This window comes from Eurosta solidaginis, chromosome 5 (assembly GCF_040869045.1).
Source record: "Eurosta solidaginis isolate ZX-2024a chromosome 5, ASM4086904v1, whole genome shotgun sequence".
Classification (NCBI taxonomy): Eukaryota; Metazoa; Arthropoda; class Insecta; order Diptera; family Tephritidae; genus Eurosta; species Eurosta solidaginis.
In genome coordinates, this window is record NC_090323.1 from 272,566,459 (window position 1) to 272,587,806 (window position 21,348).

General features: G+C 38.8%; 1 protein-coding gene across 3 annotated transcripts in view; it reads left to right on the forward strand.

Moving 5' to 3' along the window:
* Positions 1 to 21,348, forward strand: part of alpha-Spec (alpha spectrin) — a 94,335-nt gene that overhangs the window by 59,387 nt on the left and 13,600 nt on the right. For 2 of the 3 annotated variants that reach the window (XM_067790749.1, XM_067790750.1), the window contains exons 4-6: positions 3,934 to 5,857; positions 7,375 to 7,978; positions 8,223 to 8,252. In XM_067790749.1, coding sequence (XP_067646850.1) covers positions 3,934 to 5,857; positions 7,375 to 7,978; positions 8,223 to 8,252 — 2,558 coding nt within the window. The remainder of the gene's footprint in view (positions 1 to 3,933; positions 5,858 to 7,374; positions 7,979 to 8,222; positions 8,253 to 21,348) is intronic. The other variant, XM_067790751.1, reaches the window with a different exon arrangement.

Genomic DNA, 21,348 nt, shown 5'->3' on the forward strand with positions numbered 1-21,348 from the left:
CAAATAATGAATCTCTATCTGCACTAAATTCTATTCTAGTATTTGAAAATGTATGTGGACTATTAGAATCGCACATATAAAAAAAAAAAACAAAACAAAAGCAAACTAAATTGAATATTGAATATGTAATAGTAAAAGAATTACCGTGTAATTTATCGTAATAAAATGAAATTTCCGCTGAGCTTACAAAATTTGGGAAAAATAAATTTTTTTATATTACTGACGCATCGCTTTCAAGCCACATCTTTGAGAATTGTATCGCTTTATTTCAAAAGTAACATATTCATTTTACGCACACACTGCCTTATATAAAAAAACTTGTATTAAATTAAAGTAAATTTTACCACATGTGAATATAGGACAGTAGGGCAAAAGTAAATTTTCAAAAAGAAAAATTAAATAATTTGAATTCAATTATTTATTTCAATTATTTTGTTTTAATTTTGTCTTCAAAAACAAATAAAAACAAAAAGAAATATTTTAAAATTTTCATCAACACCAGCCCACTGTCATTAACATGTACACTTGTACATACATATGTTAATATATTTTAATATATTTAAAATAAAGTTTAGTAAAATGTTAATTATTATTATTATTATTTAAATTTTATTTCTTTTTTTTTTAAATTTTTTTTTATTGTTAAATATTTAGATAAATTATATTAGTAATAGTTTGTATGTAAATATGTAATGAGTACATGTGTGTGGTGGTACTATAATAAATGTGCAAAAGTGTAAATAATATAAATTAAGAAAATTTTAGTTCAAGAAAAAAAAAAAAAAAATTTATTTTATATTTGCTAAACTACATGTTTCGTACACTGTGCGCCATACCCAATTCTGCAATCATTATTAGTTGCTGTTGTTGTTGTAATAGTGTATGATTTCCGCTCGTAATATATTGTTTCGTAATATATTGTTTCATTATTGCTAATATTCAGTGCTGACTTGTTCCATTCTTTTTATACCATTGTTAATATTAGTATTTCTCTCAGTTCTGCTTTTCGTTCACTTAATATATTAATATTAGTATTTCTCTATGTTCCTCTTTCGTTCACTTAATATGTTAATATTAGTATTTCTCTCAGTTCCGCTTTTCGTTCACTTAATATATTAATATTAGTATTTCTCTATGTTCCTTTTTCGTTCACTTAATATATTAATATTAGTATTTCTCTTCGTTCCGCTTTTCGTTTTGTTTTTTCTTATTGTAAGGCTCCGGCCCACGGTCGCCATATAAAGACTCCATAAATGGAATGTCTTCTTACGTGCAATTATGCACCATTACACACAAATACGCTTTAATTAAAACACACATACACGTATATTTTATAATTATTTATATTAATATTTTATTTAATAATTAAAATGTATTTTTTTAAAATTTGATTATTAATTTACATATAAGATGAACAACGATACTTCACATTCGATCACCTTCAATTCAAATTACCAAAACTCCAACTCAATTATTTTTTCACCTCGCCTACTATGCATTTGAAAAATCCAAATATTTTCAATTGCATACTAAGCTCAATACACACAAGTGCGCAAGGTGGAAGTGTATTATACCCGCCGGGGTCATTTCTGGACTTTTCCGGGACTATTCCGGGATTATTTTGGGACCCTTCCGGGATCATTTGTGTATAGTTTTCGGGATCCGTCCGGGATTCCGTCGGGATTATTTTGGGACATTTTCGGGACTATTCCGGGATCATTTCGGGACTATTTCGCGATCATTTGGGGACCCTTCCGGCATCATTTCTGGACGGTTTTCGGGATCCGTCCGGGATCCCGTCGGGGTCATTTCGGAACTTTTTCTCGACTAAGACGGGATCATTTGGGGAGCCTTTCGGCATCATTTCTGGATGGTTTTCGGGATCCGTCCGGGTCCCGTCGGGGTCGTTTCTGGACTTTTTCTCGACTGATACGGGATCATTTGAGGACCCTTTCGGCATCATTTCTGGATGGTTTTCGGGTTCCGTCCGGATCCCGTCAGGGTCATTTCGGGGCCCTTTCTCGACTAATACGGGATCATTTGGGGACCCTTTCGGCATCATTTCTAAATGGTTTTCGGGATCCGTCCGGGATCCCGTCGGGGTCATTTCGGGACTTTTTCTCGACTAATGCGGGATCATTTGGGGACCTTTTCGGCATCATTTCTGTGTGGTTTTCGGGATCCGTTCGGGATCCCTTCAGGGTCATTTTGGGACTTTTTCTCGACTAATACGGGTTCCTTTGAGGTACCTTGCGGCATCATTTCTAGATGGTTTTCGGGATCCATCAGGGATCCCGTCGGGGTCATTTCTGGACTTTTTCTCGACTAATACGGGATCATTTGGGGTAGCTTCCGGCATCATTGCTAGATGGTTTTAGGGATCCGTCCGGGATCCCGTCTTGGTCATTTCGGGACTTTTTCTCGACTTATACGGGATCATTTGGGGACCCTTTCGGCATCATTTCTCGATGGTTTTCGGGATCCGTCCGGAACCCGTCGGGGTCATTTCGGGACTTTTTCTCGACTAATACGGGATCATTTGGGGACGCTTTCGGCATCATTTCTGGATGGTTTTCGGGATCCGTCCGGGATCCCGCCGGGGTCATTTCAGGACTATTTCGGGATCATTTGGGGTACCTTCCGGCATCATTTCTAGATGGTTTTCGGGATCCGTCCGGGATCCCGTCGGGGTCATTTCGGGACTTTTTCTCGACTAATACGGGATCATTTGGGGACGCTTTCGGCATCATTTCTGGATGGTTTTCGGGATCCGTCCGGGATCCCGTCTTGGTCATTTCGGGACTTTTTCTCGACTTATACGGGATCATTTGGGGACCTTTTCGGCATCATTTCTGGATAGTTTTTGGGATCCGTGAGGGATCCCGTCGGGGTAATTTCTGGACTTTTCAGATATTGTTTCGGGATTATTTTGGGTTTCCAAGATCATTTCTGAATGGATTTCGAGATCTGTCCGGGATCCCGTCAGGGTCATTTAGAAGTCCGTTCGAGATCCCGTCAGGGTCATTTCGGGACTATTAGGGGATCATTTGAGGACCTTTCCGGCATCATTTCTGGATAGTTTTCAGAATCCGTCTGGGATCCCGTCGGGGTCATTTCAGGACTTTTTCGGGACTAATACGGGATCATTTTGGGACCCTTCCGGAATCATTTCTGTATGGTTTTCGCGATCCGTCGTGGATCCCCTAAGGACCCTTCCTGGATATTTTCTGGATGGTTTTTGAGAACCGTCCGGGAGCGCGTCAGGGTCATTTCGTAACTTTTTCGGGACTATTTCGGGATCATTTTGGTACCCTTCAGGCATCATTTCTTTGTGGTTCTCTGGATAAGTCTAGAATCGTGTCGTTTTCATTTCGGGTTTTTTGGGACTATTCCGGGAACTTTTGGAGACCCTTCCGTGGCATTTCTAAATGGTTTTCGGGATCTGTCCGCTATAGCGTCGGGGTCATTTCGTGGATTTTTCTGGATAATTTCGGGATCATTTGGGGATCCTGTCAGGTTATCAGCTCATTTAGTTCTTTTTTTACTCAATTACAAAAATAAAATGTATTGGACAGAAACATCTTTTTAAACAGATAACTTGATAAGCAGGCTAACGTGAATATCCCATATATTTAATTTTCTCCTTGCGGACGGGGCCGCGGGTAAAGGCTAGTATCTAATAATTTAGAACGCAAACAGCGATATTGCAAGTGTTTGCTTTTGTTATCATGCTCATCTTTTAACTCAATTGCGATCGTGCCTCCTTGCCTCCTTGCCTCCTTTTTACCCTAATCGCGATTTATTTCGTGTCTCAGAAAAACTTGTATTTAATTTATGTTGTTTTTAATACTGTACATACATATGTATGTAAATACTAAAAATATTTGTTTGATTTTCATTTGAAACCAAATTGATATTGAATTTCTCACTTAGGAACACCGCACAGAAATCGATGCGCGTGCCGGAACTTTTGCCGCTTTCGAGCAATTTGGCAATGAATTATTACAATCCAATCACTTTGCATCACCTGAAATCAAGGAAAAGATCGAAGATTTATCAAAGACCCGTGAAGATTTGGAGAAAGCATGGACAGCTCGTCGTTTACAACTTGAGCAAAATTTGGACTTGCAATTGTATATGCGCGATTGTGAATTAGCAGAATCATGGATGTCGGCACGTGAAGCTTTCCTTAATGCTGATGATGTTGATAATAAAGGTGATAATGTTGAAGCTTTAATTAAGAAGCATGAAGATTTTGATAAGGCCATTAATGGGCACGAAGAAAAAATTGCCGCTCTTCAAGTATTGGCCGATACACTGATCAATCAAAATCATTATGCATCCAATTTGATTGATGATAAGCGTAAGCAGGTATTGGAGCGTTGGCGTCACCTAAAGGATGGTTTGATCGAGAAACGTTCTCGTTTGGGCGATGAACAAACATTACAACAATTCTCTCGTGATGCTGATGAAATTGAAAATTGGATCGCTGAGAAACTACAACTGGCAACAGAAGAGAGCTATAAAGATCCGGCCAATATACAATCGAAACATCAAAAACATCAAGCTTTTGAAGCTGAGCTAGCGGCAAATGCAGATCGTATTCAAAGCGTATTAGCAATGGGTGAGAATTTGATTGACAAGAAACAGTGCAGCGGTTCGGAAGATGCCGTGCAGAAGCGTCTAACCCAAATCGCCGATCAGTGGGAATATCTTACCCATAAAACAACTGAAAAATCATTAAAATTGAAAGAAGCTAATAAACAGCGCACGTATATCGCTGCTGTCAAGGATTTGGATTTCTGGTTGGGCGAGGTCGAAAGCTTGCTCACCACTGAGGATTCTGGTAAGGATTTGGCATCAGTCCAAAACCTCATGAAGAAGCATCAGTTGGTAGAGGCGGATATCGTGGCCCACGAAGACCGTATTAAGGACATGAACAACCAGGCCGATTCCTTGGTTGACAGCGGTCAATTTGATAGTGCTGGTATCCAGGAGAAACGTCAAAGTATCAACGAGCGCTACGAACGCATCTGCAATTTAGCTGCGCACCGTCAAGCACGTTTGAATGAAGCCTTAACATTGCATCAATTCTTCCGTGATATTGCCGACGAAGAGAGTTGGATTAAGGAAAAGAAACTATTGGTTGGCTCTGATGATTATGGTCGCGATTTGACTGGTGTTCAAAATTTAAAAAAGAAACACAAGCGTCTTGAAGCTGAATTGGCTTCTCACGAGCCAGCCATACAAGCTGTACAAGAGGCGGGTGAGAAATTAATGGATGTTTCTAATTTGGGTGTACCAGAAATTGAACAACGACTCAAAGCCCTCAACCAGGCTTGGGCTGAACTAAAGAATTTGGCTGCAACACGTGGTCAAAAGTTAGATGAATCCTTGATATATCAACAATTCTTAGCACAAGTAGAGGAGGAGGAGGCTTGGATAACGGAGAAACAACAATTACTCTCAGTTGATGATTATGGCGATTCCATGGCCGCAGTTCAAGGACTTTTGAAGAAACATGATGCATTTGAAACTGATTTCGCAGCACACAAAGATCGCTGCTCTTTAATATGCGATCATGGAACTGAATTAGTACAAGCTAAAAATCATCACGGTGATTCAATTGCGCAACGCTGCCAACAATTGCGAAATAAACTGGACAATCTTAGTGCATTGGCTGCTCGTCGCAAAGGTGCACTTCTGGACAATTCTGCTTACTTGCAATTCATGTGGAAGGCTGATGTGGTCGAAAGCTGGATAGCCGATAAGGAGAATTATGTTCGTTCGGACGAATACGGACGCGACCTTTCAACTGTTCAAACTTTATTGACAAAACAAGAGACATTCGATGCTGGTAAATTTATTAATTATACACAATTGTATATAGGAGTTTCCAGCAAATCAGACCCCGCTGAGCTAATAAATAAATTGCATTTTGCGCCATCCAAAAACTTTTAACCTTTTTTTTTGCATTTGGTCACTGTGATTTAAGTCATAAGCTCGGCTCAAAGATGATAAAAAGATAATTTAGAAAATCTTTAAAAGCATAATCGTAGGTGCAAAGATTTTCAACGAAGTTACCCTTTTACAAATACCAAATTAAGCTGCCATGAATTTGACATACTTTTTCCTTAAATCGAAAAAAAATCTCAAGATTTTTGGAAGAATGTACGACTCACAGTAAACTTCTAAACTTAAAACAAAAGGTGTCGCAAACGTAACAGGAAAAAGGGGAAACGTTTAATAACATGAGAACTAGAATTTTCGAAAATTTAATACTTTGCATACGTGTGCCAAACAGCATCTAAATAATACAATACCAAAATTTCAACAAGAAATGTTAGACCATTAGACCGCTTGTCGCGACGGTAACATTTGTTAAATTTTTCTTGATAATTAAGGGACAATTCTCAAACCGGGATTTTTTTAATCAAACGGGAATTGGGGCGGAAATAACTATTTGAAGTCCGCTGAATTCAGTACAGGTACAAAGGAAAAAAAATTGTTTTAGCCATGTCCGTCCGTTAACACGGTAACTTAAGCAAATATTGAGATATCACCAAATTCGGTTGATAAAAATTTGAAAAACTTTTGCAAATGGTCGTGATACCGCCCACCTGTGATAAACTCAATTTTACAAATATTATTAATCATAAATCAAAAACCTTTAAACCTATCATAACAAAATTCGCCAGATAGTTTCCCTTTACTATAAGGAATGTTTCAAAGATAGGTTAAGGACCACGCCCAATTTTATATAAAAGGTAAAATAAGCTATATCTTTGCATAAAAGATAGTGGAGTTATAACAAGAAATAGGAAAAAATTTTAATTTTTTAAAATGGGCGTGGCACTGCCCCTGTTATGACTAAGCAATTTTCTATGTTTCGGAAGCCATAACTCGAAGAAAAATTACCGGATCATAATAAGATTGGGTACACATATTTTCCTCATAGCAGAAAATATTTCTAGTAAAAATGGACGGGATCTGTTAAAGACCACGCCCACTTTTAAAAGATGTTGAAATGAAAAAGGGCTAAACGTTTTTTTTTTTCTATGAAAGGAAAAATTTTAATTTAGATATGGTAAGAGGGCTTTACTGAGTTTAGTTGGGAAATTTTACAGTGTATGGAAAGGAAATGAGCTCCCCACAATTTATCAATTTTATAATGTCCCGACGGTAATGCTTTTCTTTGACCTTTTCTGGGCACTACCAATTAATTTGTTTATTTGTAATTTGCCTGACTATATTTCTTTTAAATTATAAAGGTTTTGCGTAAGAATGTCGTAACCGTAACAATGGAAACTCCCATATGGATGTAATAGAACGTAATTATGTAAATTTTGTTTCACTTTTATTTGTATATTTTAGGTCTCAACGCCTTTGAACAGGAAGGTATTCATAACATAACTGCATTAAAGGATCAACTTATTAATGCAAGTCACGCTCAGTCGCCGGCTATATTGAAGCGTCATGAAGATGTCATTTCTCGTTGGAATAAACTACGTGAAGCTTCCGAGATACGTAAACAACGCTTATTAGCCATGCAAGATCAGTTCCGCCAAATCGAGGAACTCTACTTGACATTTGCGAAGAAAGCTTCGGCCTTCAATTCTTGGTTCGAAAATGCCGAAGAGGATCTTACTGATCCTGTTCGCTGCAATTCGATCGAAGAAATACGTGCGTTGCGCGATGCGCATGCACAGTTTCAGGCTTCACTTTCATCGGCCGAAGCGGACTTTAAGGCATTAGCAGCGCTTGATCAGAAGATCAAGAGCTTCAATGTTGGACCAAATCCCTATACTTGGTTCACCATGGAAGCTCTTGAAGAGACCTGGCGCAACTTGCAAAAGATCATAGAGGAGCGAGATGGCGAATTGGCTAAAGAGGCAAAGCGTCAAGAGGAGAATGACAAACTACGAAAGGAATTTGCTAAACACGCTAATCTTTTCCATACGTGGCTAACCGAAACAAGGTAAGCACTATTTAATTTAATTGACTATAAACAAACGAACAAGATAAACGAAAAATTAAAAATTCATATAATTTGCAGAATTCTAAAATTTATTACATACGCCCGAGTGAAGTATCACCCTATCAGTTCGAAAACCACCAGCTAAGAATCGAAACCTTAGTCAAAATGGGGTGATATTTCATTGAGCAGTCAATATTTTAAATTTATTTTTAACCTTCAAACACTGTTTTATAATTTGTTCTAGATATTATATGCTGGGTTATAATGGTGAAGGGTAAATGATTTTTATTACGTTTTGAATTATGTTGTCTTCGCTTTCTAACTTGTGTTGTTAATAGTCAGATTTCCCTGTTTGAAAAATATACTAAAGCGGAAAACAAAATACAACAGCGCTTGTTTATTGAAGAGCCCAGCTAATAATAAGAAAACAGCTTTCGTCTGCTTCCTAAACTTGCAAGCGTTAACTATGCCGATTCGCTTATTAACATTTCCATCAAATTATAGAAAACTTTGACTATTAGAGAAAACGAAAAAAGAACTTCGCAAAACATTAATTTATAATAATAGATTAAATATCTAGACTACGCCACTTTCTTTTCTCCCTACACTTTGGAAAACTCAGTAAACTCTTGAAAAGCACAGATATTCCTTTTCTTTAAAGGTAAACACCAAAATTCCTAAAATATGAAAAAGCTGAAATAGAGAAAAAGCGCAAAAAGGGTGTTTGCCTTTCGAAAATTAATGAAAACCATTCATCCAAAAAATATTCAGGTTCCTTGGAGTGGTGAATTATCAGATTCCGATCGAAATCGGCATGAAACTGAAGGCCTCTCAAATATTTAGAAAAATATTTAAATTAGCACACCACAAAGTCAGAATTAATTTCGCACCAAGTTATTATTGTTCTTCGATATTATTCTAGTTGTCGAAATAAGATTCGGTAGATATGAAGCAAGTTTCATTGGCAGGATTTACCGCAGTGCAAATTTTTTAATTAGTTTGCAAAACAGAATTGTTAACTATAGTTTAAAATTTGTAAAATTTCGCCAATGTAAATGGCTGTCACTCATTTTGACAATCAAAGTATTTATGCCAAATTTTAGATCTGTTGAAACAATCGATATTTAGATCTAGCTCAGAATATCCCGAACGATGCACCATCCTTTGCACGTCGCACGTTGACAAAAGTATGATCGTTTTAAACAAATGATCGTCAAAAAAATCCCGAGTTTCTCCGGTACATAGAACTAGCCATGGGAGTTAAGTTAAGTCTCGTCAGTGATAGCAGATGTAGAAAGTAGAGGTTGTAGGAGGAAACGACCCCGCACGTTCTGTGCTCGTATCCTGCGTTCGCCAGGATTTGCAAAGAAAATCGAGTTATTTTGCAAAATATGCAATACGTGACGTTGACATGTTTGGACGTGTTTTGTTAGCTCCGTATAAATATTTATATTGATGCACAAACAAGTTTTTCCTATTGGTTTTAATTTAACAAAGTAATCTTGTGTTAATAAACCACATCAAACAAAACAAAATAATAGGAAAGATAGTGACTTTATTAACTTTTTTTACAAGTGGCGGGAGGGAAGGCAAAATGCCGCCCTCTGAGTGTAAAGAATGCATGGTGAAAATGTTACAAATAGGCGATTCTATTCCATGTTCAGGAGGCTGTGGCAGCTTTTTCTGCATTAAATGTAGTAATATGAAAAGACAGGAAATCAAATTGCTGAATGAAAACGCAAATATTAAGTGGTTTTGTAATCAGTGCACATTATGTGATACAAATACGAAATTTATTGAAATCAAACATTTGATACAAAATTGCGATCAAAACAAAATCGGGAAGAGAAATGAAAGACATAATTGAAGAAGCCTTGTTTAATAAGATTCAACAGCTGAAAACTAGTCTGATTACAGATTTCAACTCACTGCTTGAGCATAATGTGGAAATTAAAATTTGCCAAATGAAAAAAGATATATTAACAGAGCTATCGAAAACATTAGAAAATAATAACGAAAAAATAAACACCGCTATACAAAATGCCAATAGCAAAAACAATAACAATAAAGTTACATATGCTGAAGCCGTAGCACAACAGGAAAATAGAATTGTTATTAAACCAAAAGATAAAGCAAAGAAAAATAAACATACAAAAGAAGCATTAAAAACAGTGATAGAGCCAACCGAATGTCATGTGACGGGAGTGAAAGAAATAAACAACGGAGGGATTGTAGTTCAATGCCAGAATAAAGAGTCATGCGAACTACTGCAGAAGAAAATAGCGGAACAAATTGGAAAAGAGTTCGAGGCAGAGAAAACTAAAGACAAGAGAGAAATGAAGAAAATATTTAAAGTGATTAGTTTAACAGAGAGACTAAGCAGTGAGCGCTTAGTAGAATGCATTACGAAACAGAATAGTATATGTGAGGGTAAAGAATTTAAAGTTGTAAAGATTTTTGAGAACTATAGTCGTAGAGAAGAATGTTTTAATGCACTTGTTGAAACAGATGCAGAGATGGTTGAAAATATTTTGCACCAAAAGAGCATAAATATAGAGTGGGGCTCTTGCATTACCATTGAGTACGTAAGAGTATTTAGATGCTTTAAATGTTTAGGTTTTAATCATAAGGCTGTTGAATGCATTAACAAAAAAGCATGTAGTAAATGTGCAGGAAATCATGACTTAAAAGATTGCTCATCAAGTATTTTAAGTGTGTAAATTGTTGTGAGCTTGTACATAAAAAACTATTAGAAGCGGATATACACCATACTGCCTTTAGTCAGGAATGCCCCGCATATAAAAGATATTGTTACGAATATTAGCAAAACTAAGGGGTGCTGGCTATCTCTAAGCCGATGCTAAGCAGTGACGTGAATTCACATCAATAATTCAATCATTATGTATCTACATAAACGAAACAATAATACTAGGTTCAAGCACACACCAAATTGGCAATTTATACTATTTGGGCAATTTATTACGCAATTTGTCATATAATAAATTGTAATAATAAATTGCGAATTTAAAAACAATTGCGTAATAAATTGTTTCAAACTGCAAATGCAACATTGTAAAGTGTGTTTATTGACGTCAGTTACGCATGGCTGAACTATGTGGTTGGCTCATCTCATCAGCTGATTTTATGTCTTTCATTTCACTGGAGTAGGGATTGTCAAAAGAAGATGGCAAACTCAAAATGAAACCAAAACCTTGAACACATTTTCTTACAACACACAAAAATTTCAAAGTTTTGTGTTTTCATTCCATTTCATTCGCCTAATAATGTGCGTGTTCATTTTGACAGTCTGAACAAAGGTATGTTCTTGCTGTAGAGATGAGCCAACCAGCTATCAAATTACTATTGTGTAAGCTAAATCGAGTTGTATGAACAGCACTCAATTCAAATCGAAATTTCCTCAATTTATTTTTCTGTTTGAACATAGTATAATTGCGTCTACACATATGTACCATGTACGTATACGAGCAGCGGAGAATCAATGCACAAACACATGCATACATCTGAGATACTCCTGAAAGTATGCAATGAGAGAAGCTATAAAATCGTGCAATTGTGGTTACAGCTGAGAAGTTTGAGAGCTGATGGCAACTAGTAGATTCTGGAAGTGCCTAGAAGATGCGAGCGTTGAAATCAGAGAGTATAAAGGCAGCAAATGTAGAGGCGCTGGAATTCAGTTTGAGTTGAGCTATCAAGCAGTTTCGATTAAGCACGCAATCTGGCGGGCAATAGTGGAGTTTCATTTGAGCTATCAATCAGTTTGGTTGTTAAGCAAGCCAGTTGCAAAGTATAAGCGTTATTGTGAAGTACTTTAATAAAGGCCATTTTTCCATTATTCAATATTGGAGTTATTTATTCAACAGTTTAGCGATACGAACTTAGCAAAAGGGCAAATACGAGGATTTGCAAGTAAATTCGTTACAATATATTGAAAGTAAATCTAGAACTAGAAAGTAGCAATCAAGAAATCAATATCCTATTTGTCTTTATCTTAATATTAATAGTATTTTAGGCAATAAAGAGGAACTCGAAATACTTATTGAAATAAAAAATCCAGCTATAATATTATGTGCTGAGACATGTACCACTAATGAAATTTCAAATCCAGAGTTAAATATACATACTTACAAACTAGTGCGATGCGATTCACATAGTAGACATACTGGCGGTGTGCTGATTTACGTACATAATTCAATTGAATATATCATTAAATTCAACAAAGCAATAGATAAAAATCTTTGGTGTATTTTTATTAAGTTGAAGCACTTCAACCCAAAATGGCAAATTGGAGTGATTTATCACTCTCCTAGCACAAGTGATGCCGATTTTATTAACTATTTGCGCAACGTCCTAGGTAGTACTTGCGAACTGTGGGATAGCAATATTCTTGTAGGTGATTTTAATATCAATTTGAATAATAGCTCAACTTATAGCATTCAACTAACTGATCTATTTAAATCATATTCAAGGAATCAAAAAGTTGATTTTGATACCCGTATAACTGAGACATCAAAAACTAAAATTGATTTACTCTTTTCAAATACTGACGATATAGTATGTGAAAAGTTAGATGAACACCAAATATCAGATCATGAAACCACCCAATTTAAAATTAAAAGCAGTCCTAGGTCAAAAATGAGAAGCCTTAAAAAAAGTACTTCTTGGGAATATTATAATACGGAAGAACTGATTAATCAATTGCGCTTGTGCGATTTTAGCAACTTTAATAGAATTGATTTAGAGTCCAAAGTAGGGCTGGTTAATAGCAATGTTTTAAATGCCATGCGAAACTTAACGTATGAAAAGGTAGTACAATTAAAGTTAATTAATAAATGGTATGACAATGAGTTAGCCAACATGAATAAACATAAATTAGAACTTTATAAACTAGCTCAAATATCCGGAGACTGGGATGAGTATAGAAACTTAAAAAAAAGAATATAAGAAGCTGGTAAAAATTAAGCATATGGAGCATAACATACAGATGAATAGTAAAGATAGTAAAGCGATGTGGAAATATTTGAAATTCGCAATAAGTAGGGTTAATGAAGACTCTTCTTTCAAGAAAATTTTGATAAACGGTACAGCATATATGAATGAATCTGAAATTGCTAACAATCTAAATAAATATTTTGTTGATAGCATTGAGGATATTTGCAATAATATAGAAGAATTTTATACAGAAGTAAATTTTCCTTTTCAGTTAAATGGGATTTTCAAATTTGTAAAAGTTAGTACAGAGGACGTCATCAAAATTGTCATGACGTTTAAATCTAAGCGAGGTGGTAAAAAGCTGTTATCATATGGTGTTCTTAAAGACATGATATTATATCTGGGATACTTCTATGTGCAAATCGTAAATGAAAGTTTAAGTAGTGGCATAGTTCCGGGTATTTGGAAAACTTCTACCATTGTGCCAATCGAAAAAGTTAATAACACAATAAAAGCAGAGGAGTTACGTCCGATAAATACACTGGCCAGTGATGAAAAGATTTTAGAACTTGTGGTAAAAAACCAGTTGGTTCAATACTTGGAAGAAAAAAATATATTCATCCCTCAACAATCAGGATTTAGAAAAAAACATTCCTGTGAAACAGCTTTGAATATGGTTTTAGCTGAATGGAAAGAAGAACTTAATAATAAAAAGGCGATAATAGCAGTTTTCATTGATCTTAAAAGAGCCTTTGAAACTATAGATAAAAAAATATTGTTAGGAAAATTGGAAGGAATTGGTATTAGAGATGTTGAACTGGATTGGTTTAAAGATTTCTTAACAAATCGCAAACAAAGAACAGTAATTGGTTCGAAAATATCAGACGAAGTGGATGTTAAGATTGGCCTACCCCAAGGCTCTGTTCTTGCACCAATTTTATTCAACATTTATACTAATGATATAAATTCTGTTTTGAAATATAGCTCCATAAAACTTTTCGCTGATGATGCTCTAATTTCTATAAATGGCAAAAATGAAAATGATATAAGAATTATGAGGTGGGTTTGGTCAAAGGCTGAGGTATGCTCAAGTCAATCCAGAGTCGGATGGAGGTCCCACTTCCCCCACCTAAATAAATACACAGTAAATTAGTGTTTTTATTTCGAACACACACACACACGCGGCTCTCAGGCTAAAATATCCACAACCTTGAATCCAGGGGAGAGAGAGAGAGAGAGAGAGAGAGAGAGATAGAGTGCTAGCTAGCGGTGGCAGAGATGGTGGAGACGACGGTGGCTCTCGCTAAGGGGTGCTAACGGCGGTAGTAGTGACGGCGGTGGTTAGGATCACGCCCAGAGAGAGAGTACTGGATGACGGTGGCTCTCACCAAATAGCTATGACAACGGGTGGCTAGGCTTCGGGATGGTATGTTCGTGGATCGGGATCGAGATGATGATGGTACCTACGGCGAAGTGTCTATTAGTATGAGGCTAACTAACTACAATATATTGGCTCGGGTATTCGGCTAGGGTAATAGGGGAGTTTGTCCCGCCGCAGGCGTTGGGAAGTGTTCCCCTCTTACCTGAGCCGTATATCCGTGCATTACCATTCCTCTGAGTAATAGGGGGGGGGGGGGGGGGGGGTGAGTCCCGTCTTACTCAGAGGAGATGATAACAAAATATTAGGGTTGCCCAATAGGCCGGGGGGGGGGGGGGGGGGGGGGGGGGGAGTACCATCGGCAGAACCGACCTTGTAACTTTACCCCCCCTCGACCCAAAGGGAGTCCCTGGAATGTGGGTAAGGCTGCCCAATGGGCCTACAATGTATTTATATTGGCTCGAGCAGTCTGCCAGGGTAGTTGGGAAATCCGCCCCGCCACTGGCATTCGGACGGGTGTCCTTCCTACCCGAGAAGGCTGCTCGTGCATTACCTTTCCGATGAGTAATAAGGGGTGTCAATCCCGCCTTACTCACCGGAAATGTGGGTAAACCTGCGGGGTGTCCGATAAGCAGGGGGGGCGTACCATCGGTGGAACCAACCTTCACTTACCTACGGTGAAGTGTGCCTGGTGTATTCCGGCCAATCATTTTATTCATAGGTAACTATGAACACGTTGGGAATTATGCTCGCATTGTCGCGCACAGCGCGCCACGAATGAAAATTCCCAAGCATTGTGCGTTCACCATCGCTGGCTTGCTTTGTGCTTGCGCGATGGTTGCTGGGCCGGTATGTATGTATATATGTATGTCGGTACATACACTACTAGGGGTGGGCAGTAAATGGAAAATATGATGTTAGGGGTGGGCGCTAAATAGAAAATAGATATTGTGGCGTAGCGTTTGCTACGTTACAGTCCCCCTCCTACTTCGGCGGACGAAAGGTTGTGGTATTCCAGAGTTTTGGCCCGGAGGCCTGCACTACCATGGGCAGGGCCCAGGTATGTTCTATCATCGGTTGAATCCGATGGCTCGGCCGACATGTGTGTATATGTGTTCGTTGATGTTTTTATTATTATGATTGATTGATTTTTTTTTTCTTCTTTTTTCAACAATAATGTGTACATTTCATTTGTGTTTAAATTTACATTGCAAGTAGAAATTCATTTTAAATTTACATTTCAAGATTAAGGTATATACATATGTACATTTTTATATTACAATTTCAATTTACATTTCAAAATTAAGGTATTTACATTTCATGAATAGAAAACTTATCAAACTAGGTCGGATCTTGCTTCTCCTCAGCCAGCGAATCGTACCATCTTGTAGTGCTCTTTCAGCTTGATTATGGCGTGATCTTCGTCCACCCTACGCGCCGTGTTACACCCTTTTTGCGATTTAGCCATAGTCCGGGCAAAGAAGTCTGGGCGTGGTTTCCATTAATAGTATCGTGTGGCTCTCGGTTTGTTGCATACGGTATAGTGTCACCAGCGGTTGGTTTGTCGCATACGATGGCGTTTAGATGGCCGGCTATTAATGGCGGGTTCCAGAATATCTTAGCGTCCAGTATTTGTGGCTTATTTGCGGGCCACGGTACTGCGTCGAATGGAGGCGGTTCTTCGGGCATGGCATATTTTGTTCGTGCTTCTCTCGGCCCAAGGAAGTTGCGGTTAAAATTTATTTCGGCGGTTGATTTGTGTTGGGTCGTATTTATGGCGAACGGTTTTTCTGGTAATTCCCGTTGCCAGTTCCGATGGTCTTGTTTCGTACGTTGTGCCACCCTTGTTTTGATAACGCGATTAACGCGTTCGGTAGGATTTTTGTGGGGGGCACACGGTTTGGTAAATCGGTGGGTGATGTTATGATCCTTCAGGATCGTTGCCGGAGCGTTAGTGACGAGTTCCTCACCATTGTTGCTGAGGAGGATGGCCGGGTAATAACTTTGTTTTAGTGTTGTGTTGTGTCTGTGTTCTGCGGCAGTGTTTGGCCCTTTTAGGTGTGTGGGTGCTTTTTGATGTGTTTCTATGAGCTCTAGGTGTTCTATCTTTCGCTCTTCGTTGAGGTGTTCCGCTTCTCTTATGTAATGCAGGGTTACGGGTGCGTTTGCTTTGGTTGCACCGGCTGTGGTAAGGGGCTTTCCATCCAGTGAGACGGTAACGTTGCGCTTTGCCAAAAAGTCCATACCCAGGATAACACTCTCGGCCAAATTAGGGATAACAGACACCAACGTACTGGCTGTTTGATCATTGTATTTGACCTTGACCGGGTAGGAGTGGGTGCTCGCAATGCATGATTGGTCGGCGAGTTGCACGTTGCGACGATTGGATAACGGTGGAATCTTTCGTCGTTCCAGATGCCTTCTCACGGCTTCATTGATGTATGTCACGGTGGCCCCAGTATCGATCAGGGCGCGGCACATCAATTCTTCGATGGACACCGGTATGTAAAAACGTCCGTCGTTCCCCTTCCCTTTGGCTACGGATGATAATAGTACGGGTTTTATCGGATTACTTTGGTTCATTCCGTAGCATGCACAATCCCTGGAGAGCGTTCCGTCTCGGCCGCATCTAGAACAAAAAAAGTCGTCTTTTGTTGGTGCATTGGAAGCGGCGGTGGCCGCGTTTCTTGCATCGCCAGCAGGTGTTTCTTGCTTCGTAACGGTTAGTGAGTGTGGACAGGGAGTGCGTTATTTGAGCATTCTGCTCCTCCAGCTCCTCGATTACTACTGTTCTTAAGCTATGTGCTAACAGTCGGCTCTGTTTGGCTTCTTCGCTTCGCAGCAGTTCGTACTCGTCGGTGAGCTCCATAAGCTGCTCTATTGTTTGGAACTCGCCCCGCTTCACAAAAAGTCGATACTCCACCCGTAGTCCGTCATATATGCGTTCTAGATGATCTTCTTTGCACAAAGTCGGGTGGCGGCGAATCATCGTCTGGAGGGCGAGGATATAGTCCTTGGCCTTTTCGCTGCTCGTCTGTTTTCTTTGGCGGATAGCGTCCTCTAGCTGGCTAATGTGTCGCTTCGGCAAAAAGAATTTTCCGGCTTCGTAGCGGAAGTCAGCCCATGTGTGTAGTTGTTGTTTTCGCAGGCGGAACCATTGAAGGGCTTTGCCACGCAGTATCTCCGGAAGGGTTGGGAGGAGTTGATCTGGCTTAATCAGATAGCATTCTGCCAGTTCCTCAATCCTTTCCAGGAAGTCGTATGTGTCGCCTCCAGCGTAATGTATATCCCAGCGGCGGACTGTATTCATAACCTCCGTGTTACTTATGCCGCTCTGCTCGCGCTGGAGGGATATTGTTTTGATTGTGACGGCCGGCGTGGTGTTTTGCGTAGATGTGACTGGCCGGGCCTCTTCGGCGGCGATCTCCATCTCTACCTCTCTCAAAAGATTTTCTGTTGACTTACGCTTTCGTTGGTCTTGGACGTATGCGCTGAGTGTGCTGCGCAATTCGGCGACGGTATGTCCTTCGGTGTAGATTCGGTAGCGTTTGCATTCTTCGATTAGCCTCTCCTTCTTCAGCAGGTAAATCCAGCTTAGACAGTCGACGTTGAGCGTGGTGTTGGTGGTTTCGCTTATCTTTGTGTCAATTGTTGGTTGTGTGTTCGGTGAACCCGTTCCTACAGTGTTGGTGCTCTCGATGGTTTTGGCACAGTCGCCTGAGGAGACGGGTCCCTGCTCGGGCGCCATTTATGAGGTGGGTTTGGTCAAAGGCTGAGGTATGCTCAAGTCAATCCAGAGTCGGATGGAGGTCCCACTTTCCCCACCTAAATAAGTACACAGTAAATTAGTGTTTTGATTTCGAACACACACACACACGCGGCTCTCGGGCTAAAATATCCACAACCTTGAATCCAGGAGAGAGAGAGAGAGATGTTCACTAGGTAGTGTCGCTGACAATATAGTGTAACCCAAGGACGACGGCTCTCCACAGATAGAGGGAGATAGAGTGCTAGCTAAGCGGTGGCTGAGATGGTGAAGACGACGGTGGCTCTCGCTAAGGGGTGCTAACGGCGGTAGTAATGACGGCGGTAGGTAGGATCACGCCCGAAGAGAGATTACTGGGTGACGGTGGCTCTCACCAAATAGCTATGATGACGGTGGTGGCTAGACTTCGGGATGGGATGTCCAAGGATCGGGATGGCGATGATGTTGTACCTACGGGGAAGTGTGCCTGGTGTATTCCGGCCAATCATTTTATTCATAGGTAACTATGAACACGTTGGGAATTATGCTCGCATTGTCGCGCACAGCGCGCCACGAATGACAATTCCCAAGCATTGTGCGTTCACCATCGCTGGCTTGCTTTGTGCTTGCGCGATGGTTGCTGGGCCGGCATGTATGTATATATGTATGTCGGTACATACACTACTAGGGGTGGGCAGTAAATGGAAAATATGATGTTAGGGGTGGGCGCTAAATAGAAAATAGATATTGTGGCGTAGCGTTTGCTACGTTACAGAATCAAGTTACAAAGTGACTTAAACGCACTTTATATCTGGCTGTGTACTAACAGACTTAAAATTAATATAAAAAAAACTAAATACATGCTTCTTTCAAGAAAAAACATTGCTAATTTTCAAAATATTACAATAAATAATATTGAAATCGAAAAAGTAAATACGATTAAATATTTGGGTGTTCAAATTGATTGAAAATTAATATTTGATGCCCATGTTGACTATACAGTAAGTAAAATAGCAAAAAAATTATGGTTTATTCAAAGAACTTGTAAAAACTTAAGTATATATTACAAAGTAAAGATTTATAGATCCATATTTGAGCCTTACTTTATTTATTGCTCAACAATATTTTTTATTATAGTAGATTCGCAAATTGGTAAGTTGCAAAAAATGCAAAATAAAGCAATGCGCTTTATTTTAAGCAAACGCAATGATACTCCTATAAAAGACATGCTTCTAAATTTAAATTGGATTAGCGTTAAACAACAAATATTCTTTAACACAATGAAATTTATTTATAATATAAAGCACGGAATTTTGCCAGAGTATCTCAGAACAGGTATTACATTTAACTACGAGGTTCATGATATAAATACAAGGCAGAGAAATAATTTTAAATTGCCAAATTATAAAACAGAATCGGAACAAAATAGTATTTTTTACAAAGGGTTGAAATACTTCAACGAACTACCTGAATATATAAAAAATTGTGATAGAAACTTATTTAGCAGCCGGTTGTATGATTACACCAAATCTAGGCCGATTAAATGATATAGTCGTTGAGATTTAAATGGATTAGTGATACATGTGTCATAATTAAATTGTTTTTTATTTAAAAATTTAGATTAAGTACACATTGTAAATCAATGCAATAATATTTTTAAATTTTGAAATAGGCTCTTAGAGTCGTAATAAATAAATAAATAAATATATATAATATATATATGTCCAGGTTTTTCAGTTTGGTCATTGATCAAACTTCTGCTAACACTATGAACACTTTTAGTTCATTTCAAATAGTATTTATGGGCCAATATTTTAGTGCTTAAAACATATTTATTCACCTACAAACTACATGAAAATAAAAAAAATGTATTCTACGTTATAAGGACGCATTGTAGTTTTATAGTGACCAAACTCAAAAGTAGACATTATAGTGGCCCAATGAAACCAGGCCAATATTTCTTATTTTTTCCGAATCCTTAAAAGGCAATAGTTTGCTAAGTTTCGAGTTGCTCAGCTACAGAAGAAGTGCATCAACTGAGAAACATACATACATATACAAGTAAGTTCATTTCATAACAAAAAGCGAGTCCGAAACATCAATTGGGCTTGAATGAGAGTTATAGGCTTCACACAAAAACTGAAAAGGTTCCTTTAATTGAAAATTGGTTCCGCATTGTATAAGAATAAAATGTCTCAGGATATTTTCTGCACAACAATTTTAATTATATTAATATGTATTTTATTTCAAAAATTTGACAATTTAGTAGGTACTTAAAGTCAGTGCAACTTCTTTGACAGTTGGCATTTTGAAATGAATTCAAAAAGCTATTACTAACTTTAAGTACCTTTCTAATTCTGGCTATGAATGCCCCACATTCAATTTTCAAATTGTTTGAGATTATCAAATATTTCATACACAACCCAGGAAGCAAAGCAAGGATAGGATAGGATAGGTTAGGTGGTAGCTGCCCTGATAAGGATAGCTCACTTGGACAACACGAAGGTCCGTTGTGATACCACATACACCAAAAATAACGGTGACCTAGATCCAGCTACTTAGAGAATCGTTGGGTAGCAACGATAAAGCTCCGAATGATACCGATCTCAACTTTGGATATATCCTCGGGAGATCCAAGTGAGTCGCGACCGAAGTACTTTCGCCTAATTCTGGCAAAAGCTGGACAATCAAGCATAAAGTGATTTGGTGATTCCACCTCATCATCCTCCATACAGCTGCAGCAGGATGGAGTTTCCAGTATATTGAGACGTACCGCATGGATACCCATGGGACAGTGCCCTGTCAAAACCCCAATGACCATTGATAGGTGAGCCTTAGTGAACCCAATTATTTCAGCAGACCTCCTGCCATCCACTTTCGGCCAGAAAGATCCCTGCAAGACGTGGTATCCGCCCAACGTTTGCTGAGCTGATTCGAGGCCCAGCTATGGAGGAGCAATCCACAGGTGGCCAGCGGGATCCCGAAGTCCCTACAGCCATCTTCATCCGGTTCAGTTGTACCGATGCGGGCTAAGAGATCCGCTTGACAGTTACCCGGGATATCACTATGGCCCGGGACCCAGATAATCTTAATTGTAAAATAATTCGATGCAATCGCAAGCGAGGTCAGGCACTCCCAGACCACCCTCGATCGCACTGTAGTTGAGCTCAAGGCCTTGATAGCCGATTGGCTATCAGAGTAGATGTTAAATTCCCTAACCGTGGTAGCACTGGATAGCATTCCATCCACCGCATCCTTAATCGCAGCAATTTCCGCTTGGAATACACTGCAGTGATC